The 26,539-nt window shown below is 51.3% G+C and overlaps 1 protein-coding gene across 5 annotated transcripts; it reads left to right on the top strand.

The window, feature by feature from the left end:
• The first annotated feature begins 2,924 nt into the window (after positions 1-2,924).
• LOC113930157 (colony stimulating factor 2 receptor subunit alpha) lies at positions 2,925-26,539 on the top strand. 5 transcript variants are annotated; one of them, XM_027607268.2, is made up of 13 exons: positions 2,925-3,034; positions 7,995-8,096; positions 9,718-9,860; positions 10,980-11,103; positions 13,152-13,281; positions 13,373-13,545; positions 15,676-15,809; positions 18,195-18,224; positions 19,038-19,173; positions 20,724-20,820; positions 22,822-22,903; positions 23,715-24,584; positions 25,851-26,539. In XM_027607268.2, exons 1-12 carry the CDS (start codon positions 2,971-2,973, stop codon positions 23,808-23,810), a joined length of 1,311 nt encoding a protein of 436 aa, XP_027463069.2. In that variant the 5' UTR covers positions 2,925-2,970; the 3' UTR covers positions 23,811-24,584; positions 25,851-26,539. The 5 variants fall into 5 exon arrangements, with proteins under 5 accessions (XP_027463069.2, XP_027463071.2, XP_027463072.2 ...); XM_027607270.2 differs by lacking the exons at positions 22,822-22,903; positions 23,715-24,584; positions 25,851-26,539 and adding an exon at positions 22,114-22,793; XM_027607271.2 differs by lacking the exons at positions 2,925-3,034; positions 10,980-11,103.

The raw sequence follows: 26,539 nt of genomic DNA, 5'->3' as shown, positions 1-26,539 counted from the left end.
CATCATCACCATCATCACCGCCATCACCACCATCACCATCATCACCGCCATCACCACCATCACCATCCCCACCACTGTCATCACCGATAGATGGATTGTTTAGCAAGTCTGCTTGAAGAACCATCTTACTTTCCAGGGGAAGGAGGCCTGAGTCTTCCCCCTAAATTTCTTCTCCCGAATACTTCATCCCACAGACGGACGAAGAGGCTATAAAGAGCAGTAGAGAGTGCAGGAAGGAGTCATTGATCGGCACAGTGCAGAGACAAAGACAGCCTCCAAGTCTCCACCTGCACATCCAGGGCATGAACCAGCTCCTCAGAGCGAGTGGCAGGCACTGGCTTTCCAATAACACCAACCACGGTGACTTGCCACCGGGCCCTGGGGGACATCCAGCGCAGTACAACCATCTGCCTGGAGCGACAGTGTGCAGGAGGGTTGCAGCTGCAGGGAACACTTTAACCTTTTTTTCTTTAGGAGTTCCTAGAAGACCGTGGTGTGTCAATCTACTTCCACATTCAATTCTCAGAAAGTGACCTACAACAAAGGCTAAACCTAACCTTTAACAAAAGTTAAAACCTATTGTGTCAGTTAAAAGTCCAAGTCCCAAATAGAGAAAGAAGAAGAGAGAAGACATAGTGCATTTTGTTGTACTTGCAGAGAGCCCAACTGCCAGCAGCCTGGTATTTGTGTGGCCACTGTGGTTGACCCTGGGCCCCAGTCCCCCTGCTTGGTCTCTACGCTCTCTCCAGGCAGTCCTACAGGACCCTTGTAAGCCACTGCAAGCCATACAAGGTCCCTTCACCCTCCTTCCTCTTCTCCACATCCCCGTTGGAACTCCAAGCGGTTCTAAAAAGGCCCACGCAAAAGCCCTTGAAGAAAAGATGGAACAAAGGGGTCCCGAGAAACATCATGCTGTCACTCCTTCAGACCAATCAAGAGTTGTTAAGGTTTTTCTGTCTATGTCATGCTCAGCCAGACATGGTGGCCTTTGTGACAGTGAGGAGGTATCATGTCAGTGTCCTTGAGACCCTCCTCGGGTTCAGTGATTCACTAGAAGGACTCAACGGAACTCTGCCAAGCTCTTACTCTCATGGCTCTGGTTTAATACAAAAAAAGGATACAGATGAAAATCAGGAAGACCTAAAGGTGCACGGGGCAGAGTCCAAGAGAGATGAGGCATGAGCTTCCAGGTGTCCTCTCCCCGTGGACTTGTGGATGCTGCTTACATCCTCCAGTGACCATATGTGACAACATGCATGAGATATTACCAGCTAGGAACATTCAGCAAGCCTTGATGTGCAGGCATTTTCTTGGGCTTAGTCACACAGCATGGAGTGTGCACATGGCTCACCTGAGTTATCCCATCACCGGCTCCTCCAGAGAGGCTGGCTATGGCATGACCCAAAGCCCCACCCTAAATCACACCGTAGCATAAACCATGTGCCACGGCTCCAGGCAAACAAAGACACTCTTATCAGGCAGGACATTTCAAGGGCTCATAGGTGATGTTCCAGGAGCTGGTCAAGGACTAGACCTTAGTTTGGGAGGGGCAGGTGTGCACAATCCAGACCTGCTGAGTTAACTCTTAACCATGGAGGTGTGTTGTGAGATTTTTCAAACTTCAGAGACTCAAATGATGTAAGAATCCGGAACATCCCTCCCACCAGGAAAGACACGCAGTGGAACATTCCCCACTGAGTTCTTCAAAGCTCTCTCTTGATTCTCCCAAGAAGCCCGTTGAACATGGCAAGACTGAACATGGCATCTCCTCCCCCAGCTCCAAGCCCTTGGCCAGCTCCTCTTATTTCTCCAATTCAGACGAGGCACCACCGTTCCTGCACCTTCTCAGTCCTCAAGCTGTGGTGAGAGTGGGTGCCTGCAGTTCCCTTCTCTGGTTCTGTCCTGGCCATTGTGCCTGGACCATGCTGCTCACAGTGGTCTCCCATTTGGTGTTTCTTCTGCTCCTTGGTTTCCAAGACCGCTAATGAGGGAGGGTTCTCTGGTGGTCACATTAACAGTGTCATCGAGAGAGATGCACCTGACCAGAGCTGGCCCATCCCACCCCATGACTGCTGACATGTGACCTTCCCATCCAGCCCCCATCCATGCCTCTCTACCCACGACAGGATGTCCCCCACTCCCTGTGATGCTCAGTTGACCATGAGCACCGTTATCCCAGTGGGAGTTAGAGTGTCCTCCATGGTCCAGATGAGATGCTGCCCACTCTCCAGCCCACTGTTGTTCATCTCCTCATCCCAAGGCCCCCACACTGGGGACATCCAGTACTATGTTTGTGTCACCAGCCCCCATGGCCCTTCTACTTAGCCTTGTCCTGCCATGAGCTGCAAACCTGCTTCCTACCCACTCCGCTAGGTTCTAACTAATAAAGGTGTTCAATAAAGGTCTGTTGAGTTCAATGGCATAAAATAGCCCCATGCCCAAAGCCAACAAGCTCATAGCATCCTGGGCAGACTCAATGAGCCATCTGTCTGGTTAAACCTTGGGAAGATGAGCTTCTCCACATCGATGCTGAAGGGGAGGAGCTCCTTCAGGAATGGGGAGCCATGGAGGTGTATCCTGCCCAACTGCCTTTCATTGACTGACATGGCTATTCCATTTCCTGGGCATCTTGTCTATGTTCTTCATCGGCACCAGTGGCCCATATCTCAACACATCTCCCCTGTGCTTGGCTTTGCTCAGAACCCCCCAGCCAGCCTGAGGGTGCTGTGTGTGGGGGGGGTGTACTTGTGTGTGGGTGTCACACCCTTGATGTGCTCTCTTCTGGGAGCTGAGAAGCTGATGAACTCACTCACCGTTCACAGGTTTCTCAAGTGTGTGTAATGAGAAAACATCACAGGAAGAGGGAGGGCGCTAAGGAGAAAAGGGAAGTCTAGGGTTGAAATGTCTCGGCAATGCAATCAGTATCCTCACTTTCTGACCAGGCAGAGAGCCATCCAAGAGAACGGCCAGATGTTGGAGCGCCGGGAAACTGAGAAAAAAAACAGGTGGCCGGAGCAGAGCCTGGTGTGGTGGGGTAAGGCGGTTCCCTCCATTCTCTGACCCTCAAATGTGCCCTGTCACTAGGGTACCTATTCTTGCCCCTGTTACTGGTGCTGGCAGCTCAGGCTGCAGGTCAGGGAGCACCTGGGGGTGGGAAATGGGAATCTCCGAATTAAGGCGCCCAACAGGGAGGTGGGGTCACTCCAATAGCATGTGGACACTGCATCGGAAGGTCTGAATTAGCCCCAGGGATTAGCCAACTTGCACTGGGAGCAGGTTGAGCCCCTCGTGCGACTCTGTATGTGAGCATTAGAAGCCACTTTGGAATTACTCCAGAGGCTTGGATGCATGCGGTCGTCCACACGGGGAACCACTGGTCCCTGGATCCTGGGGAGGCACTTTGCTGGCAATCACTTATCTTAAACCCCCTGGCTACCAAATGCAGAGCTGCTGGCTAACCTGGGTGACTGGTGTCTTTGGGGACCACAGCATTTCATTCCGTGTGTTGCCCGGGCATTGTGACCGATTACGTCCCCCCGCCCCTTCCAAACTGCAGGAAGCTCAACATCCAAGCTCATCCAAGGGATGCCCACATATGGGCAGCACCTGCGCCGTCCCAGGTCTCTGATCTGACCTAGTCTGACAGATGGAGCCGGCATCTATGTAGACCTTAGGTTTATAGAAAGGGGAAGAAAACTCAGTCTGGAGAAAACCGAAAGAAGAAGGGAAAGTGGGTAGTCAGTGGACAAAAAATAGCAAAGTGAGGTCTAAGTTTTCAGTCATATGAAACACAAACCCCAGGCAAATCTGCAGAGCAGAAGGGAAGAATGGGGAGTGTCGGCTCCATGGGGATGGGCTCCTCCTTTGGGGGGATGGGAATGTCCCAGCTCAGGTAGAGGTGATGGTTGAACACTCCAGATGTGGTAAAGGCTGCTGAGTTGTATGCTTTCAAGGCGTGAACTTTATGCCATGTGAATTTCACCCCCATTTTTAAAAATCAAGGCAAAAATTAATTAAATGAAGCCTAAGACCTCCCTGGACTTCAGTTTCTCATCCACTTGAATGAGGATCCTAGGAACTGCCTCCGAGGATGAATGTGAGCGAGAAACTAGGAGCTGAGTGGAACGTGCCTGTGTTTGGCACGCCCAGGCGATGGAGAAATCACGGTGCCGATGACTTCACGCTGCCTGTGAATTATCCTCCACGGGGTTTGTCAGTCACCATCGTTGGCCAAGAGCCCCCATGTTGTGACTGACCATTTAATTAAAACAGCAACCCTTGCTAGATCATCTTCCAACAGTAGGCATGTGATAACGTCGTTGTTTGGTTTTTTGGTTGTGTTGTTTTTTGTTTTTTGTTTTTTAAGTCAGGTTTACAGAAGTTTATGCTTTTGCTCCATCATGATGAGAAGCAAGTGGAGTTCGGTTTAGAGGAAGTGGAATGGGGAACTGTCCGGCTAGGGGCGTATTTCCATGCAGATTCCCTCTGGTGGGGCAGGGGTGGGGGGTGGGGGGAGTGTGCATCCACAGGCACCTGCTTCATGTACAGCCCCAAAGCAGGTACTATGGGAGGCGACTTGAAAAAGGAGGAGAAAAGCAGATTCCAGAAGCTTATGGAGGTGAATGGAACGAGGACCCTCCCTGCTTCACTGCATTGCACCACCCCCTCCTCATTAAGGGCAGCTCCGCTCAAAGCCAGGGTGCTCACAGAGATTGCAGACGTGAAAAGCAGGGCTGAGGCAAGGCAGGAACAGCAAAGGGGAACTGTGGAGTCAGCCCACATGAGGAAGGGTCCGCCCTGAGAGGCTCTTGGGTGCAACATGGAGCCCCCCCCCGCACCCAGGGCCAAGAACCCCCGGACAAGACCCAGAGAAGGGCTGGGTGCAGCAGGGTCTAGCTTGCAGATGGAGGAAGCTGGGAACTTCCCCCATAGCACTCGAGTACAAGGTGTGTGGAAGGCAGGGACGTTGGGACAGGTGTGGTCCATGGTTTTTATTTCCTCTTTATAGGTTTGGGGAGGTTGGGAGGCAGGAACCTGAGGCTGGGCGCTGCTCCCCAGGTGCACTCTGGCACAGGTGTGCACACCTGGTTTGGGGAGCTGGATGAACTCTGCATCACTGGGCTCCAGCCTCAGAAGCTGGGGCAGGGGCAGGGGGGAGAAGGGGCTGTAGCATCTAGACAAGCCAGCTGACCCTCAATGGACAGGCAAGCCATCAGTGCACAGGGTGGGTGGGAAAGGAGGCAGGTGGTGAGGAGATATACAGAATGAACCTCACAGCTCAGAGGTCCGTGGGGGCAGGATCAATGAGGTAAGGGGATCCTTTAGGTCCTACAGAGGGCAAAGGAGCCCCCTGGGTGGGGCTAGACATCAAGGAGAGGAGGAGCCCAAATGTGCTGAACTGGCTGCATGTGGGAGGGAGATGTTGTGTCCTGGTGGGAGCCAGGCTTCAGGGGAGCCTGGGGAAAGAAGAAGAGAGTCCGTGAAGACAGGCACCAACTGAGAGGTGAGGACATGGAGGTCCATGGGGTGGGTGTCAGGGGTGGTGTGATGGCTGATCTCCAAGAAGCAGACACCAGACAGGATAAAATGGGGAAGGAATTGGTGAGGGAGATGTCTGAGAGGGAGGAGGAAGGGAGGAGGGGAGGAGGAAGGAAGGAAGGCGGGAAGGAAGGGGGAAAGGAAGGAAAAAGGAAGGAAGGAAGGCGGGAAGGAAGAAGGGAAGGAAAGTCGAAAGGAGGGAAGGAGGGAGGGAAGAGAAACAGGAAGGAAAGAAGGAAAGAGGGAAGAAATTTGTGGTCATTTGTTCCGTTGGCCCCCAGGAAGCTACTACACCAAGATAAAAGAGACATTGTTTAGACCGATCGACTCTATAAACCCAAGGAAATTACAGAAAACATGATTGTGCATGGTAAAAGAGCGAGAAAGGAACCTCCAAGAAAAGACAAGTCTTTATAAGGATGAGGTCACAGGGAACACAAAGAGATGAAGAGCAGCAGAGACAGTAAGCGGCCAAGAGGAAGAGAAATACTTAGAGAAGTAAGACCCCATTACGAATCACAACAACAGCCAAAGAACAAACACCAGTAAAAATACCACCAGGGCAATGGTGGACAGACCCAAGATGCCACCCCAGACCCAAACAGAGCATCAGGTGTTCTCTGTTGAGTGCAGCTTTATGGGACCAGAGCCCTTTGCTTTTGTACTTACGTGTTTAAAAAGTTTTTAATAGACTTTTTTTTTTTTAAGAGCTCTTTTAGATTTACAGAAAATTTTAAGTGGAAAGTACAGGAGATTCCCATATATGCGCTTCCCGTTTGACCCAGTCTCCACCCCTATTAATATTTGGCATCGGTGGGGCACATCTGTTATCACTGATGGGCCAATATTGGTACATTATTATTGATTAAAGCCCACAGTTTACGTTAGCGTTACTCTTGGTGTTGGACATTCTATGGGCTTGGACAGATGTATAGTGACATATATCCATCATTAGTGATATACAGAGTAGTTTCACTGCCCTAAAAATCCCCTGTGCCCTGCCTGCTCATCTGTCCCTCCCCCAAACCCTGGTGAGTCCTGGGTTTTGTGTTTTTTTTGTGTGGTTTTTTGTTTTTGTTTTTTTCTGTCTCCATAGTTTTTCCTTTTCCAAAATGTCATAGAGTCTGAATCATACCAGATGTAGCATTTTCAGACTGGCCTCTTCCACTTAGTAAATGTATTTAGACATCCTCTATGTCTCTCTGTGCACTTACCCTTTTCTATTTTCCTCTCTTTTTTTAATATCCTTTTTGATTGCTGCAAAACTCAAGTTTTTTTAAAATAGAGGAAAGAAAAACTCAAAAAACTGTTATTACCGTAACGGAAACCCGACCTATCATTCCTTTTTCTTCTCCCCCAAAAATCCATTCTAAAAACACTCAGAGCATGTGTCAACTATACCTACATTAAAATTTTTTAAATAAAAATGTAAAAATTTAAATTATTCAGGCAAAAAAAAGAGAGTCAGAAGAATGAGAAACTAATCAAAGTGGGTGTAATATTCCCCAAAAGCATCTTAATATCACTGACACGTGTCAACCATGGCTTCAAGGCTCATCTGAACCATGAGTCAAGCTTGATAGAAGGCAGACAGGTAGATCTGTAGGGTAGCTTCCCGGGGCAGTGGTAGTATTTGTCCACGCTGTGTGGGGGATTATTTTGCAAACTGCGTCTCTCTCAGGAAGTTCATCCTGGAGAAAAAAGAAGTCGGCGGTGGGTGCCTGTTTTGTACGTCTTGTGGGCTCTGGAGTAGGTGGACAGCCCAGGCCATTCTCTGCAGGAGGAATTAGAATCCCAGTCTCTGACACCTGAAGGCTTAGCCTGGGGAAGGGCTTGGGGAGCCTGTGCTCCACCCCCAACCCTGGTTAGAGAGGGAGGGATGTGTCCTGGAGGCCAGGTGTGTGGAGCCAGAGCCTGATGCACGGTCCAGCACCTTCAGAACAACCCTGCCTGACCACCTCCACTGTTCTTTTGTGGACAATATGCCCATCAAGTGGCTGCCCATCCTAGACTCGGCCCTAAGACTTAGGGAGTGGATCTTGGTACCTGTGGTGGACAGAATACCATCCCCAGAGACGTCCACATCCTGATCCCCATGTGGTGGAGAGAATAATGGCCCCAGAGACATCCCCCCAGGTTACAGACAGGAATAAAGCTGCAGCATGTGGGCAACTTGCCCCAGTGACACGGAGAATGACAAGGTTGGCTGGAGCCCCGTGCCCATGCTGCAGGATAGGCCCTTGGTTCTACCCGACCCCGAGGCTGGCTGTAACCTGGAGACCCTTTGGCAGCCAGCGGTGACCCCCGGCTGGCCAGGTTAGTCGGCTGACCATCCGGCTGGGGATGGTCCCGCACTCGTCCCCAGAGAATCCCCCCAAGAAGACCTCCCCGGGCCCCCCTGCCAAGCATCCCCATGAGAGCTGATTTCCTCAAAGTGTGACCGTCTGTTCCTGCAGGTTTTCCTCAACCTTTGGGCAGCCCCATGGGACTCTTGGCGACAGCCGTCGTATTCTGCATGCTGCCGGACCCGGTGTTCCTCCGGACTCTGGAGCAGCAGGGTAAGGGTGTGAACCTGTCTGACCCTTCTCTGCCTGTCTCATTCCTGTGTCCTGTGTACCTGGGGACACATCCTGACGCCTGAGTCCAACTGCATGGGCAGAGATGTTATTGCCCAATTAGGTGAAAATGGAGACCAGGGAACAGAGATGTCAGGCAATGTGCTGGAAGTGACACGGCTGGTGAGAGACAGAGCCGGGAGTCAGACCCACACCTGTCTTTCTAAAGGGGGCTCTGAGTTTAAAGTATGGACACCCGTCTTTGCCACCCCAGGAAAGGAGATAGGGGGGCAGTGCGAATGGCTGTCTCCCCGTCCTCCACACAGAGGACCTATAGGAATCTTTCTTCACTTGCACAAAATCCATACGGTCCAGCCTGGCCCTTCTCCTGTGGGTTTTGCATATGGAACTGATAGACTATCTGCACTCAGGAGCCCCCAGGTCCAGGGATGGGCAGGAGCTAGCTCAGCGCAGGGAGATGTGCTCTGGATGCATCCGTGCCATCAGATTTCCGTTGACCATTGAAGACTCTCTTGGTTGAGTATGAACTCAAGGGCAGATGCAGCTCTTGCAGGACCCACAGGCTAAGACCAAGGCCCATAGGACTGTTGGGGACAGAGGATCATTGTTGTCTTGCGCCGGGAAAGTAGGAAAAGTCTCCAGGAAGCCAAGGGGGTGCCAGGGAGGGTGGAGGGCCAAGAAACTCAGGAGGTAAGTGACTTATTTTCAGGCCCTGGGGACCTGGAGAGGGGTGGTCTCGGTGCTGGGGGAGGTGTGGTTGGCACCTTAAATGAAGGAGGATGTGCGTGTGAGACACCAAGCACAGAGGCATGCGGGCTGAGAAACTCAGGATACAAATGGACAAGGGGCAGAGGGTCCTTAAGAACAGAGCTCTGGCCCACCACCTGCAGCTACCTGCCCAGGGGACCAGCCCTCATCTATGGGGACCAGCCCACAGAGCCAGCCTGGTGTCTCCACGTCAGACGAGCAGGAAGCCAGATGTCCATCCCCGTGACAATCTGAGAAGCTAAACAATCCCATCTGGAACAAAGGGGTTCCGAATGACCAGGACTTGATTAGTAACCAATGGCTTCCCTATGTGTGGACCCCACTTCCTATTTAGGACCAAGCAGAGAAACCAGATATGGTCCCCTAACGAATTCCATATGATGCCCTCCTTGTAGTGAGCCACCTGCATCTCCCGCACACCCACAGCCTCTGCTCAGGGCACAATCAAATGTTCCCCTTCATCCACTGTGAAACTTGCCCACTCCCCTGTCTGTCCTTGATCTCTGACAAAGACTAGTGATGGTGGCCAATGTCCTCACCACAGCAGGCTCTGAATAAACAGCCTCTGCCTGCTCTGACTTGGTAGGTCTTGCCTTACTTACATGGTAGGCATCTTCACATGGAGAGAAGGCACGGAGGTCCAGGTAGGAAGAAGAGTTCGATAAGGGGGAGAGTCCGTGCATGTGCCAATGCCCTGGGGCCATCTGGGGGGACAGGGGAAGGGGACAGCATGTCCCCCTCTTGACCTTTGCTTACAAGACATGGGATGGGTCAGCAGGCAGCAGGTAGAGGCAGAAAAGGGGTAATTTCTGAATCCGGTGGTCCTGTCTTTCAGATCTTCCAACTGTGGAAGGGGTCCCCAGTCTAAATATGAGGTTTGATTCTTGGAGAATGGAACTGAGTTGGGACTGCAAAGAAAACACTACCTACCTCGAATGCGTGATGATTCACAAGGAGAACGGGCCGATCGAAATCACAGTAAGATGGATTTGTCACGGACAATTGCTGTCTTTTACAAAGCTCTCATTACATTAGAAACAAGGAAGCAATAGGTGGAAACAGACAGCATGTGTGTGCCCCTGGGGGACACATGTAGGAGCCATGCTTCTGGGTGCACCAGGGAAGCAAGTCCTGGCCCGTGTCCAAGAGGTGCCTGGTGGCCTGATTCCCTGGGGGGCTGAGAAACTCCCTGGAAAATGTCTTTTCCCAAAAGGAAAGGGAGTTCAGGGCTCCCAGGGCAGGAGCCCCAGCCCAAAGCTCCTATGAGGTTACACCTGGTACAGATTGTAGGGTGGGCTACTTGGGGACGCTCAACCACCCAAGGAAGATGAAATGACGCAGGCTGGTGGGATGGGGGATCCAGGGCAACACAGGTAGATTCCACTAGGGCACCCAAATGCTCCCAGAATTTCCAGGCATCACTTTCAGGGACCGTCATCAAGGGGAAGACGAATGGCTTATTCTGTGACTTTCAGGCTTCTGTACCCCTTCAAAGGGTGTTGTGTAGGGGAACTGCCCCCCCCACCACCAGAAACAGCAGCTTCTGCTCAATTGATCCATCAAAAATCATCCACGTGGCCGACTTAATCCCCAGAAAGAAATAGTTGGTCCCCAGTGTTCCATGAAAACAAAGTTACCAGACTGAACAGATACAATGTAAACATGAAGCCTGGGGGTGGGGGGGGAAGGGGGTATGAGACAGGACAAGAAAATGGAGTAACATAGAAGAGCATATGTTAAGCTCCATAATGCTTAATGTGATGAGACATCTCGCTGCTCAGAGTGGTGGTCCATCACCATCACCTCAGAGCTTTGTTACAAATGCAGAATCCCCCGCGTAGAACATGCTGAAGCAGAATCATTTTGACAAGATCCCTGGTGACTGAGGGCACACTGAAATGGAACCTCTATTCCGACCTCCCAGACACTGTAAGACTACCCGAGTCGAGGTCCCAACTTCACGGGGGCATGCCGCCAACCACCCAGAGAATGTACATGGGTGGTGGTGGCATCTTGGGGTCAGTGGACGAACAAACAACACGGAGAGGAGATGAAAAGAAGAGTTTCCTAATGCACTGGCTGGTTGCATCTCTTTAGCCCCAGGAGAAAGAATGTCACTGCAAGTTTTCGGATTATTCTCTCCATGATGGAGTCACGCTCATGGTTAAAGTAAATAGCACCCAAAGACTGATTCCAGAAACACTGGTCTACAATAACTCAGGTAGGGAAAACCTCACAGTGATCCTTCTGAACGTCACTAGCCTCAAGGTAGATCTCTTCCTTTTTTTTTTTTTCCAGCTTTATTGAGCTATACCTGACACCTAGGTATTATGTATATTTAAGGTATATAGCTTAAAGCTTTGATGTACATATACGTTGAGAAATAATTACTGCAATTAAACTATTATCCCTCCCTTCAGCCCCTGGAAAGCACCATTTACTCTCTGTGTCGATGCATTTGCCACGTGTTGGCTATTGTGAATAATACTGTGATGACCATGGGGGTGCATAAATCTTTTGGGGATCCAGATTTCATTTTCTTTGGAAATATACCCAAAAGTGGGATTGCTGGGCCATATAGGAGTTCTGCTGTAAATATTTAAAGAAACTTCCATGATTTCCACAGTGGCCGCACCAACTTACATTCCCAACAGCAGTGCACAAGGGTTGCCTTCTATTTGCATCTTTGCCAGTATTTATCTCTGCATATATATATATATATATATATATATATATAATAGTCATTTAGCAGGTGTGAGATAATAGCTCATTGTGATTTTATTTGCATTTCTTTGATGATGAGTGATGTTGAGCATCTTTTTGTGTAGCTGTTGGCCATTTGTATGTCTTCTTTTGAAAAATGTCTGTTCAGGTCCTTTGCCCTATTCAGTTTGCTTCAGTTTTTGTTGTTTTCGGTTTTTTCTTTTTTGGGGGCTTTGGGTTTTTTGTTGTTGAATTGTTTGAGGTCTTTATATATTTTGGATTTTAACCTTTTATCAGATATATATGGATTGCAGATATTTTCTCCCATTCCATAGGTTACCTTGTCACTCTGCTGATTGTTTCCTTCACTGAGCAGAAGCTTTATAGTTTGATGCAATCCCAGGTGTTTATGCTCAACTGAACCAGCCAGGAGCCCCAGGATTATTTTTTTAATTCCTTTCTTGAATAGGTCATTGTTAGTGTATACAAATGCAACTGATTTTTGTATGTTGATTTTATATCCTGCAACTTTATTACCTTTATTTATTAGCTATAACGATGTCTTTTGTTTGTTTAGTCTTTAGGTTTTTCTACACATTATGGTCATGTTATCATCAAATGGAGATAACCTTACTTCTTTTTTAATTTGGAAACTTTAATTTCTTTTTCTTGTCTGATTGTTCTGGCTAGGACTTCCCATACTATGTTAAATAGAAGTGGTGAGAGTGCCTACCTTGGCTTTGTTTCTTACCTTACAAGGTAAGCTTTCAGTTTTTTGGGTTTTTTTTTTTTTCCCCATTGAGTGTGGTGTTAGCTATGGGCTTTCCATGTTTGCCCTTTATTGTGTTGAGGTAAATTGCTTCTATACCTATTTTACTGGGAGTTTTTATCATGAATGGATGTTGAATTTTGTCGAAGACGTTTTCTATAGCTACTGAGATGATTATGTGATTTTTTTTCTTTCATTCTATTAAAATGCTACCACACATTGACTGATTTGCATATGTTGAACCATCTTTGCATGCTGGGGATAAATTCTACGTGGTTACAACGTGCAATCCTTTTAAAGTGCTGTTGGATTTGCTTGCTCGTATTTTGTTAACGATTTTTACATGTATATTTATTAGGATATTGGGATGTGATCTTTTTTTCTCATCCCTTTGGCTTAAGTATCAAGGTGATCCTGCCCTCATAAAATGGATTTGGAAGTGCTCCCTCTTCTTCTATTTTTTTTTTTTTTTGGAAAAGTTTAAGAAGGATTGGAGGGGCGCCTGGATGGCATAGTCGGTTGACCATCTGACTCTTGGTTTCTGCTCAGGTCTTGATCTCAATGCCATTGGATCGAGGCCCGAGTCGGGCTCTGTGCTCAGAGGTGAATCTGCTTGGGATTCTCTTTCCCTCTCCCTCTGCCCCTCTCACTCATGCTCTCGCTCTCTCTCAAATAAGTCAACAAATCTTATAAAAAAAGGATTGAAATTAATTATTCTTTGAATCTTTGGTAGACATTCCAACTATGAAGCCATGTGGTCCACTTCCACAAATTATTTTGTCTGTGTGTCTTCTCAGGTGGGGAGTGCACAGCTGCCCAGAATTTCTCCTGTTTTATCTACAACGCGAACTTCATGAATTGCAGTTGGGCAAAGGGTCAAGCTGCCCCTGATGACGTCCAGTATTTTTTGTATATACGAGACTCGAGGTAGGTATTGATATCATGTAGACAATCCTGAGAAGTACAGTGGGGAGTGGGGGAAGCCCTGATTGTCCTCTGAACAGTTTGAATTTTATAGAGGAAAAAGGGAAAGAGAGTGTCCTCATTACATAGAAGACTCGGGAACCCACGTGGGCTGTCACCTGGAAGACCTCTCAGGATTAGCGAACTACAATTATTTCCTGGTGAACGGTACCAGCCAACGGACAGGAATCCAGTTCTTTGATTCGGTTTTGTCATGGAAGAAAATCGGTAAGAGCCACGTCCTGTGGTGTCAACCGATGCTTAACAGGTGACCCGAACAGAGTTTGTGGGAAGTTTGGAAGAATGGAAGTGTATTCTCTCTCCCAGTTCCGGAGGCCAGAGACCCCGAATCAAGGTGTTGCCAATGGTTGCTTCCTTGTGGAAGGAGACCAACCCATCCTTTTACTCTGAATTAAACGGGGTGACAAGAAGTGCCTACACTGCTAATGGATCCCCACCCCCACCGCCCTGAAGAAGCGAGGGCTCTTCCAACGCCCCCATAGCCTCCAAAAGCTGATCCTGGCACTGGGACAGCCCAGCCAGGCAGGGGTTTTGCCTGCAATCAGGCAGTGAAGCCCGTCCAGGACAAAAGGGAAGATGCTCAGACCAGGAGATGGAGGTTAATACTGACCTGTCTGTGGACCTCCCCCATGGAGTGGCATGCACAGCCTTCTCTGGCCATTTTGGGGGACGCTGTTGGCAAACAGATGCCAACTCTCCGGTTAACCTTCACAGGCCACTGCCCACCCCTGCTCCCCACCTCCGGGCTCACCTGTTGGGGAAGCACCAGGTGCGTGTACCCAGGCAGTTGGCAGGTGTTCTACCTGTGTCTCAGGGTCTGCATTTCCTGCTCCTCGCTGCAGACCAACCTCCCATGGCCCTGCCTCGGCCACCCTCCTTCCAAGGGAATCCCCGCCTTTCTTTTTCCCTCCCCATGTTTTTAACATTTTTACTTAACCCAGGAAACCCCAATATTATTTCAAACTTTAATCCTGTGCAGTTGTGACTTACAATAAGAAATCCATGTTTGGTCTCTGTCCTTTTCTGGCACACAACTGACAAAACCCTAGGAATTTCCCGTGAGGAGAGCGGTAAATGTGCCTTTTGTTATGTTAAGGAGGTGACAGCTGAAAAGCCCCTATGGATGGGCCTTGGTTGCCAGGGGAACTAACTGGGTGATCAAAGGATTGGAATTTTCAGTCCCCTCCTGTGAACCTCAGGGACCGGAAGGGGGCTGGTGGTTGAGTTCAATCCCCAGTGGGCAATGATCTGATCAGTTGTGTTTCCATAAGGAAGCCTCCCTAAAATCCCAAAAGGATGGGGTTTGGAGATCTTATATGTGGGTGGACATGTGGAAGTTTGGGGAGAGAGGTGCACCTGGTGAGACCATGGAAGCTCCACACCCTTCCCCCACACCTGGCTCCATACATCTCTTCATCTGGCTGTTCCTCAGTTACAGCCTTTTAAAATAAACCCGTGATCTAGTGAGTAACATGTTTCCCTGGGCTCTTGTGAGTCACTGTAGCAGGTTAATGGAACCCGAGGAGGAGGTCCTGGGAACGTCCGATCTGTAGCTCGTGGGTCAGAACCACAGGTGTCAACCTGGATCTGTGATTGGCGTCTGACCCAGGGGGTGAAGGGCCGTCTTGTAGGGCTGAGCCCCCTACCCTGTGGGATCCGACGCCACGTCCAGGTAGATAGATCAGAACTGCGTTGAATTGTAGGACACCCCACCCGTTGTCTGAGAATAGCTTGAAGGTGGGAAGGGGGGACTCCACCTGTCAGAACTGGGTGCAGAATCCTACACACACCTCACAACAATGAGCAAAGAAGGACCCCCGTCCTGTTGTGAGCTTGGAGATCCAGTGTGAGCTTCCCAGTGACTGTGCAACATTCGGTGTGATCAGATACACTGGATGTGAGCTTACAGCCAAGTGGCCCTTGAAGGGTCTCGGGAATGGAATTAGCCCACGGGGTTGAGATCAGAACGCATGCTACCTAAGTGGAATCAGACCCAGAACGCCCATTCCGATCGTTGGTGGAGCCCACCGTAGGCGGTCACGTTGTTGGAGGACACTGGAGCTCCTTGGTCTTTCCAACATGCAACCTGTCCTCCCATTGGAAATCATGCCTTGGGTGTCCCCACGGTGGCCCCGTCCCTGCCCAGTGCCCGTATTTCCCTCCTTCCCTCACTTTGGGTTCCCTGCAGCCTGCCTCGTCCCCAGGAGGCAACACTCAGACCCACTCAGACTCGGGCCTCAGGGTGACCCCTGGGAGCTGCCCACAGAAGTGGGTCTGACCTCCGTAGCCCAGCAGAAGCCCGCTGGTTGAGGGGAGTGTCCTGGGATCTCGTTACAGAAATATATAGCCCGCCCAACAATATCAGCGTGTATTGCAACAAGTCCTACTGCGTGATCCGGTGGGAAAAGCCCAAGACCCGACATAAGCTGTCCAACATGGAGTTCAAATACCAGCTGAGCATCCAGAAACAGGTGAGTGGACCCTGCCCCAAGCAGGACATCATGCCTCGAGGAGCAGAGGGCAGCAACCCGGGTGACCTGCCATGAGGGCCCAGGTCACGGGAGATGAGCAGGGCTGGGTGATGCCTGGGGAGGAACACAGGGGCGGCTGTGCGGGACAGGATGTCCTGGGCTTGAGGGTCACCACCATGGCCAATCCAAGAGAGGTGTCCACACACCCAGCTGGATCCTAAAGCCTTTGGCGGTTGTTGGAGATCTCCAAGCAGACGCAGAAAAGAGAGGACCTTCTGCTACTTGTCCACTCGGACCCCACCTGGAGGAGGCAGATTGTCTGCGCCACATCCACCTGGATCCAGTGTAGACAAGGGGGACTCTCTGCTCCATGACCACATGGACTCAGTGGAGACAAGGGGGACTCTCTGCTCCACATCCACATGGACTCAGTGTAGACAAGGAGGAGCCTCTGCTCCATGACCACTTGGACCCAGTGTAAACAAGGGGGACTCTCTGCTCCCTGACCACCTGGACTCAGTGTAGACAAGGGGGAGCAGAGAGGGAGAGCTTCTGCTCCACATCCACATGGACTCAGTGTAGACAAGGAGGAGCCTCTGCTCCACATCCACCTGGACCCAGTGTAGACAAGGGGGACTCTTTTTCCACATCTACCTGGACCCACTGTAGACAAGGGGAACTCTCTGCTCCACATCCACATGGACTCAGTGTAGACAAGGGGGAGTCGCTGCTCCACATCCACATGGACTCAGTGTAGACAAAGGGCTCTCTGCTCTACATCCACACGGACTCAGTATACACAAGGGGGACTCTCTGCTCCATGACCACCTGGCTCAGTGTAGACAAGGAGGACTCTCTGCTCCACATCCACCTGGACCCAGTGTAGACAAGGGGGACTCTTTTTCCACATCCACCTGGACCCACTGTAGACAAGGGGAGTCTCTGCTCCACATCCACACGGACTCAGTATACACAAGGGGGACTCTCTGCTCCATGACCACCTGGCTCAGTGTAGACAAGGGGGACTCTCTGCTCCACATCCACCTGGACCCACTGTAGACAAGGAGGACTCTCTGCTCCACATCCACCTGGACCCAGTGTAGACAAGGGGGACTCTTTTTCCACATCCACCTGGACCCACTGTAGGCAAGGGGAGTCTCTGCTCCACATCCACATGGACTCAGTGTAGACAAGGGGGAGTCTCTGCTCCACATCCACATGGAGTCAGTGTAGACAAGGGGGAGTCTCTGCTCCACATCCACCTGGACCCAGTGTAGACAAGGGGGACTCTCTGCTCCACATCTACACGGACTCAGTATAGACAAGGGGGACTCTTTGCTCCATGACCACCTGGCTCAGTGTAGACAAGGGGGACTCTCTGCTCCACATCCACCTGGACCCAGTGTAGACAAGGGGGACTCTTTTTCCACATCCACCTGGACCCACTGTAGACAAGGGGAGTCTCTGCTCCACATCCACACGGACTCAGTATACACAAGGGGGACTCTCTGCTCCATGACCACCTGGCTCAGTGTAGACAAGGGGGACTCTCTGCTCCACATCCACCTGGACCCACTGTAGACAAGGAGGACTCTCTGCTCCACATCCACCTGGACCCAGTGTAGACAAGGAGGACTCTTTTTCCACATCCACCTGGACCCACTGTAGGCAAGGGGAGTCTCTGCTCCACATCCACATGGACTCAGTGTAGACAAGGGGCACTCTCTGCTCCACATCCACATGGACTCAGTGTAGACAAGGGGGAGTCTCTGCTCCACATCCACATGGACTCAGTGTAGACAAGGGGGAGTCTCTGCTCCACATCCACCTGGACCCAGTGTAGACAAGGGGGAGTCTCTGCTCCACATCTACACGGACTCAGTATAGACAAGGGGGACTCTCTGCTCCATGACCACATGGACTCAGTGTAGACAAGGGGGATTCTCTGCTCCACATCCACCTGGACCCAATGTGGACAAGGGGAGCTCTGCTCCACATCCACCTGGACTCAGTTGTAGACAAGGGAGACTCTCTTTCCACATCCACATGGCCTCAGTGTAGACAAGCGGGACTCTCTGCTCCACGACCACATGGACTCAGTGTAGACAAGGAGGCCCCTCTGCTCCATGTCCACATGGACCTTTATTTGGACCCATCAGCAGCTGGGGTTCAAGGATGAAGCATGATCAGGGTTCATCCTCCCTCGGTGAATGAGTCCATCCCCACCGTCCATGTGACTTGAGCAGAAGGATGTACAGGGGGACCTCTGCCCTTCACGTGGCCCCAACTATTCGGGTTAACCCGTGAGCACACTCAATGAATGGATCCTGTAAAAATCTTCAAAATGGAGAAAAGCAAACTAGTTTTATTTATTTTTTTTTTTAGAGCACTAAGGAGCACAGTGAGGATCAACTGGTGAGTTAAAACTCTGACCCAAACTATCACCCTGTAGTGTAACTGTCCAATGTTACTCAAGTAGGCACGTGAGCCCCGTGGTGGCCAAGGTGGGGCGAGCAGTGAGAGGGAGAGTGGCGGCTCCCAGAGGACGGTCCCATCAGTGATGTAAAGGTGCTCCCAACAGTCCCTCTGTGGGAGAGGGGCTCATCTGGGCATACCTGCCCTGTCCCCTTTGATGAAATTGGTGACCACCTGTGTTGGTCAAGAGCTTTAAGGAGATTGCGTGTTGGTCAAGAAAATACTCCTTTGAGTTTTAAGGAGATTATTTCTTCCTTTAAAACACCTCTTAAAGATCATCAAAGTCCTTTATGGTGGCGTGTCCCAAGCCCCAGCACCACCGTGACCTCAGTCTCCTCCTCCGTCCAATGGGGGGTTTTCACCTGGTTAACGTCCTTGCTGGGACATTACCCACCGGCGGCTGTGCTCCTGTCCTGTGTACCCGCTGCATGATTTCTGCGTCTATGTGGACAAGCACCCCAGGAGGGGGTCTGTCGCGAACGTGGCACACACTCACGGTGCTGATTCCCTGAAGCTTTTGGGGCACAGACGGTGCATTAAACTTATACACCACGTATTTGTAGACAGCACCAACGTTTCGCGCCATGAGGGCCCGGTTCTGCTTCGCTAGCAAAATGGCCCCTTTCCACGGTGCGTTTTCCACGTGCTTCTGGAACCATCATCCGTCCCGCTGGTGCCACCGAAAAGACACACCCAGCCCCTCGTTTCTGAACATAGGACACCCCGCTCTCAAACTTTCTCTTTTGTCCAAAGATTGAGGTGCCTGGTAATTTGGAAAATAACTACAGCTTCCCAAGTCCGGAGCCCAGACCCAAGCATACTGTGAAAATAAGGACCTCAGACGCGCGGATCCAGAAGTGGGGTGACTGGAGCCAGCCCGTTGAGTTTGGTATGTGTCCTGGGAGCGTCCCTAAGTTCATCTCTGAGCCCTTCCCATCCCAGTGCTGGCCCTTGTCCCTGTCCCCATCCCTGTCCCCGTCCCCAGAGACTCCTAGAGGGAAGACTTCCCCGCCCACGGGTCTCCATGGGACTCAGGACCTTCAAAGAAAGGCACAACCCACCCAGCCTCCGAAGGGGCTGCCTCAGCTGGAAATGATCAATCACTCCTGGTCCCCATCAACCCCGGTCCGGTCAGGATCCCAGCCAGGGGAACACTGACATCAAAGTCGAGCGTGTTTTGGCCTAATCAAGACGTAGCTACTCATTCCAGGGAACTCAGTTACCAACACCTTCCACCACCTTCTTCCCTGGAACCTTTATGGGTTGGCACAAATTTAATGGTTTGGACCAAAAGCCAATTGGGTACTCAAGAAATCTGCATTTCCACACTAACCCTCCCTCTCAAATATTTTCAAAGTGTTTCAGCAAGCATTTTATGCATATAATTTTATGGATTTTTTTTTCCTGATCCAAAAATGGAGACTTTAACAAGGGCTGGTATAAAATGTATGTGAAATGTTTATCTAGAGGTAAAACATAAGTTCAAAGAGATGGGATAGTGGGTTCTTAGCTATGACTCCAAAATGAGGAACAACAAAATTAAAAAAAATAGGTCAACAGGTGTTCATCAAAAATAAAAACTTCTGTATCATCTGGAATGGGCACTTTTTTAGCAAATGTATTATTATCAGTAGCAGTATTAGTATTATTTTGTAAGAGGGCACATTTCGTATGTTAATATGGAAAACTCTCAAAACGCCAGACCCTCAATCTGGTTATGGTCATCCTGATGGGACTGGCTTTTTGTCTTGTTTTGTTTTTGTTTTTAAAGATTTTATTTATTTGACAGAGAGAGACACGGCGAGAGAGGGAACACAAGCAGGGGGAGTGGGAGAGGGAGGAGCAGGCTTCCCGCGGAGCAGGGAGCCCGATGCGGGGCCTGATCCCAGGACCCTGGGACCATGACCTGAGCCGAAGGCAGACACCCAACCGACTGAGCCACCCAGGCGTCCCAAGGAACTGGGTTTCTTACTTGGATTTTTAAAATTGGACTCTTTAAATAGTAACAGATAAAATGTGCCCTGTTACAGAAATAACGAGTTGTAAAAAGTGCACATTCCAGATGATAAGCACACGGAAGACCTAATACTAGCCGTGACGTAACTTTACTCAAACCGTATGCCTGGAAATGTGTTACTTTGGGAGGGAGGGGGTCCGTTTTTGTCCATTTATTTATTTTTAAATTTTTTTCTTCATTGATTTTTTTTTTGGTCCCATTTTTTTAAATCGGGTCGTCACGTTTCCAGAGCGCGTTATGGTCTGGACATTCATGAAGTTGCTTTGGCTCACGGAGGTTCGCGGGAAGGTTTTGGGATGGGCACTTTGCTGCGCATTTCCCTCCCGCTCCGAGCCTTTCTCGTTAGCCGTGAGCCGGCGAGGGAACGAGCAGGCCGTGCGCTGACCGTTCATCCAAAGTGGTGTGTCCCCCTCTCTCCGCAGGTTCCGAGGAAACCGCGCCCAGCCTCGTGCCCATCTATGTGCTGGTGGTCCTGGGGACCCTCATCACTGCCCTGGTCCTTGGCTGCCTTTTGAAAAGGTAACGCCCGCTGGTGGGTTGACTTCCTCCTTGCAGATGGGCAACACAGACGGGGCGCTGGTTCGGGTGGAGCTCAGGGAGCCCACTGGTGTGACAGTCCTCCAGGGAGGTCTAGCGGGCAGCCGACGGGGGCTTTGTCCTGAGCCCTGAAGGGCAGCCCTGGATGCACATTCTGGGATGCTTCCAGGCCCCTGGGCCATGCTGAGCCTACCCGTCTGGGCCTCACATTTCAGGTGGACACTGGACCTCCTCCGAGGGCTTGCGTTCAGTCCCACTGAGCTTCCCCTTCCTGGAATGCCTCCCCCCTCAATCCCTCATCTGGCCCTTCGTTTCCCCCTATAAGTCTTACCGAGTCCCGGAATCCTCGGGGCCCGCCAAAGCCCACTCCCTTCCCCGAGGCCTCCTGGGAGCCCAGCGCGAAGCTTCACATCCACACCTCACTGCTTACCATCAGCCTCTCCGTGGGCTCGTCTGTAGGCAGCTACCGAGTGTTCTCAGATGTGTGATCTCAGCACCAAGCAGGGCCTCGGGGGCACCTCACAAATGCCTCTGAATGAACATGCATACGGGGAAGAATTAATTCTTTAGTTGCAAGCAGATTGCACGGCATGCTTTGCAAAGCATGGAGAGTTTTGCCACTGGTGATCTTCCTGCACCCTGTGGGGACCCAGGGGGTGTCCTCCTGTGCGCACCCCTTGATGCCCCCACCCCCCGTCCTGGTTGGGCGTCCTGTGTGCATTTCCCTCAGGATGGACACGCGTGGCTAACTGCACAGGGATGTAGCCTAAGGACAAGGACTCTGCCCTGTCTGCTGGATGCTGCGGTGGCCGCATGGCACCACCCCGTGCTCTGGGGACCCTGGACCTGGGGGCAAAGGGAAACAGGGGCAGCCCCACAACCTGCTGCCGGAACGGGGACGGAGCGCGTGCTTTACCCAAGGACAGTTATCTTAATGAAAAGCTGTTTGAGTTTCCTGTGGCCACAGGGGAAAAAATGACCACAAACCAGATGGTTTGAAACAACAGAAATTAATCATCTCCCAGCTTTGGAGACCAGCAGTCTGAGATCCAGGCGGGGCAGGACCCCTGAGATCCAGGTGGGGCAGGACCCCTGAGATCCAGGTGGGGCAGGGCCGTGCTCCCTCCCAGAGGCTCCAGGGGAGGGTCCTTCCTGCCTCTCCCAGCTTCTGGGCTCCAGGCGTCCCTGGGCCGGTGGCCACGTCCCTCCCATCTCTGCCTCCGTCCTCACGTGGCTTCTCCTCTGTGTCTGTGTTTCCTCTTCTGTGTCTTATAGGGACAACCGTCATTGGATTTAGGGCCACCGTCATCCAGGATGAGCTCATGTTAACTTGATTACAACCACAAAGATCTGATTTCCCAACAAGGTCCTGTTTCCAGATTCTGGGGCTCAGGACTTGAATATATATTTTGGGGGGGACACTACCGAGCTCAGCAGAAGCACCTCCAGGTGTCACGGAATGCGGGGTGCTTTCCCTTCGGTAAGAGAGAAAGCAAACGCCCCTCTGAAAATGCAACAAGACTCCGATGTTTGGCAAAAAGGAAGTCTGCTGTTGAAGTAAAAATGCTAGAAATAGGGGGCAAACCCTAAAGCCAGCACATAGACAGAAACCTGCAAGACCGGAAACTGTGCTCTTCTTCACAGTGGGATGGATGTAGGACGGACACGTGCCTTGTGATCCGAGGGACCCTGGGCTCCCCCACGCTGCCTGTGACTGGCCACATCCCCCCGTCCTATCCCCGTACCCGAGTGACCGAGGGAAGGTTCTAGAAAGATCCTATCACTATGCGACCCTATAGCTTCTCCTGTTGGCTCATCTGTCTCAGATTTGAGTTGCCCTGCTGTGAGCCTTCCGCGAAATTGTTCCACAGCCGGCGGCCCCGTAGGCGTCTCGCACCGTGGGCAGGAGCACGTGTCCCTCCTCACTCTGAGAGGGACACGTGTCCTCAGGCTCTTTCCTTCACACGCTTCCTGTCTCCCCAGGTTCCTCGCGTCACAGAGCTTCTTCCCACCGATTCCGCACATCAAAGACAAATGGAACGATACCCATCAGCCTGACCACCAGGTGGGTAAGGGTGGAGGGCAGAGCGGAGAACCAGGACGGGGGGGCAGTGCCCCCGGGGACTCCCCTGCGTGTCCGCCCGAGGGGGACCGTGCTGTCCTTCACGGACGATGTGGCTGGGATCCCGTGTCCTGCTCGCCGGCCGACCCTGGGCATCAGGGGTTAGGGTCTTCTCTGTGAGGTGTGTCTGGGGAAACTGGGGGTGCCCTGGGGACAGAGGCAGAGGCGGGGAGAAGGGGTCTGGCCTGATCTCACGGAGGGAGAACCCGAGGGCGTCCAGAAGGACCAGGGAGGGCGAGGGCTCTGCTCCCCAGGCCCCGTGCGTGCACTCGTCACCTCTGACCGGCCCTGGGGCGGGGGACACGTTTCCTCCCACTGGCAGCTGCAACTCTGTCCAGGGCTGCCCCACAAGGGGAGTCCCCACTGTCTGCATCATGTCCACCTGTCTCCATCACCCCCACCCGCAAGCCAGACAGACATCTCGTTTCCTTGTTATCTCAATGATCAATATCAGCAATATGATTGTATTATCATAAACCCTGACCCCCTCCCCAGTCCAGGATCCCACCTAGCTCACCAGACTTGGAGAAGCCCCCTTCCCCTCCCTTATGCCCCAGGACCTTTGCACCTGCTAGCGCCTCTGTCCAGTTGTCCCTTTCCCAGGCGTCTCCACGGGCGGTCACGCTGATGCCCCCGCTACAAGATCTCACTCCCGCTGGGTCCCCGGTTCCCATCTACACCCCGTGGCCCAGTACGGTCCTGCTCGCTGGGCTCCTGAAACCCCCAACACCCCCACCCTCCCTCTCCTCCTCAGGTCATCTGGGAGAACTTCACCTCGGACACGGAAAAAGGTGACAACGAAGAGATCCTCACCGTGGAAGAAGTCACAGTGGCCCCGGCGAGCCTGTGAACTGCAGGGACGCTTCCAGCCCCGGAACATTCTGGAAGCTGCTTTTTTTTTTTTTAAATTATTATTGTTGTTGTTTTGAGCAATTATTTATATAGTGTTCTATTTTTTTACTCTAAAAGAATGTGATATTTTGCAAAGATGCTTGTAGTCGGAGGGATCGTTGAATGCCCTTGGATCCTGAACCCGTGATGCACCTGCTTCTCCCCCAGGGAAACAAAGAATTCTCCCTTACATGATGGTGGCTCAGCTGCCCCCCTGCTGGGAGCCAGCAGGGCTGGGACGTGGATCTCTGGCGCGTCTGCTGTTGCCGTGGGAACATTGCCTTCCCCCTGTTTCTCCACCAGCTGCAGCTCAGCCCCGTATGGGGGCCGTCTGAAGGTCTTGAATAGTTGTCTCCCCTGCAAAGTCCCATTTGCCACCTAATGTAGCATGTTCGCAGACTCCAGGAACCGGGGTGTGGACATCTTTGGGGACATTGTTCCATCCACCACGTGGGGATCGGGACGTGGACACCGTTGGGGAGATTATTCAGTCCACCACTCAGGAACTGGGTTGCGTCTACCACACGGGGATCAGGATGTAGACGTCTCTGGGGACATTATTCCGTGCACCACATGCAGGTGTGTTTGGGGGCATTGCTCCATCCACCATACGTGGATCGGGACTTGGACACTTTCGTCTGCAGTCATGGGCAGGGATCGGAGGGGTCTTCTTGCAATGATCCTGAAACCAGCTCTGCACCTTGACCTTTGAGACACGGCCACCCCCATGAAGGTAAGTAACGGGGAAGTGTTTAATGTGGGTCTTGTTGAGACAAGAAGCAAGTCCCATGCGGGGAGTGAACCGTGAGGAACCGCATGGTGTGCATGCAGCGGGTACCAAGTACCAAGTTTAAGAAGCCAGCGAGAGTGTCCTACGGAAACCACGGCTCACCTAGGCATTGGATTCGTTGATGAGGATGAAGCTCATGGGGAGAGCAAAATGTATTGGGAAATATAGAGAGATACATAGAGATACAGACACGGGTCTATACATAGAGAAATATACATACAGAAGAGAGAGTGAACTGTATATGTGGACACATACACAGAAACAGACACAGAGAGACCGGCAGATACATATTTAGACAAATAGGTACAGACATATATATACAAAAAGATACATATGAAAATGCTACACAGACCCATCTCAAGGAAGTGGCTCTTGCGATGGTGGCGCTGGTCCGTGTGAAACCTGCACGGCAGGTGGGCAGGCTGGAGACGCAGGTGACAGGTGATATTGCACACCCGAGGCAGAATTGCTTCTCTGGGAAACCTCGGTGTTTGCCCTTGGGACCATCACCTGATTGGACAAGGCCCACCCCCCTGTGAAGGAGCATCTCTTCAAGTTAGCAGCTTGTAGATTTTTTTTCTTTCTTTCTTTCTTTCTTTCTTTCTTTCTTTCTTTCTTTCTTTCTTTCTTTCTTTCTTTCTTTCTTTCTTTCTTTCTCTCTCTCTTTTCTTTCTTTCTTTTTTTTTTTTTGCTTGTGGATTTGGTTTTTTTTGGTTTTTGGTTTTTGGGTTTTTTTTGTCCCACTTGCAAAACACCCCAGCTGAGTGTTTGATTGAATAACAGGGGGCTTGTCACCTATCTGTGTGAACACACAAACAGATCCTCATGGAACCATTTCAAGTGGGAATGCATTGCAATGTGCTCTGCAGTGGGTCCCCTGTGCATGTCCCAGGTGACACGCACCAGGGCAATGAGACCCTGCTCCCTATGGTAGTGCCCCACCACCACCACCTGTGCCTTCCCAAGGGGCTCCTGTGTGCTCACGTTGGTCCGCCTAGGGTGGGGGGCCCTACCCCAGGAGCTTTGCTCTGCAATTTGCTCCTGATAAAGTTTCAGGGAACAAAATTACATGCACAGGGACTGCAGTGATCCCCCAGCTGCTGAACCCCACTTCAGAGGTGTCGGGGGTTCACCTCAGTCAGCTCACCAGGAAATGAAAAGAAAAAAAAAAGCATTGATTTACAGCATTTGTTGCCTCCCGTGTTGCAGATCGTCCGATGGCCTGACAGCAGCCGTGACCTCTCCTGGGTGTTCAGCGTGGGCTCCCCGGGTGCGTACTAGGTGGTTCCAGCTTGCCCCTGCCTCATGGGTTCCGACAAGCACTTCCAGTGAGTCTTGTCCATCTGTCCGTCTGTAAGATCATGCACATGATGCAGGAAACCTGTTTCCCTTCCTTCATGTCTATGAAACACCATCACGCCTTCACACATGGGGGCGTCCCTTCAGGCCAAGAATTGTCCGTGGAAAGTAAATGCTGCCCAGAGTCCTGAGGGACCAACCTGGCCTACAGGATGACAGCTGCCAGCCCAACAGAGGCCGACAGCAGAAGACAGGACCTCCACGTGGCAGGAGTATGGCTGGCCGCCCAAGGGGCCCATGCAGGAGTGTGAGGGGTAGAAGCACAGACGGCACCATCAAGGCACTTTGAAATTTTGTCCTGGAGTGACCCAGATGGGACCAGAAGATTCTATGCACAGAAAACAAAAAACCAGGTTTCTGTGAACAAAACTATCTGCCGGCAAACAATGGATTCGGGAGAATCTAAATCACATTGGGAAGTAGAGACATTGTATTTAGCCTTTCTGCTTTCTGTTCCTGTTTTCCTTCCCCGTTCTGCCTCCCATGACGCCCTCCCCTCTAACCCCTAACTGCTATAAAAGAGTGACTGCCTGCCTTTA

The sequence above is a fragment of the Zalophus californianus genome, chromosome X (assembly GCF_009762305.2).
Source record: "Zalophus californianus isolate mZalCal1 chromosome X, mZalCal1.pri.v2, whole genome shotgun sequence".
Classification (NCBI taxonomy): domain Eukaryota; kingdom Metazoa; phylum Chordata; class Mammalia; order Carnivora; family Otariidae; genus Zalophus; species Zalophus californianus.
Note: the sequence above shows the minus strand (reverse complement) of the source record. Positions and strands in the feature narration are given on the sequence as shown.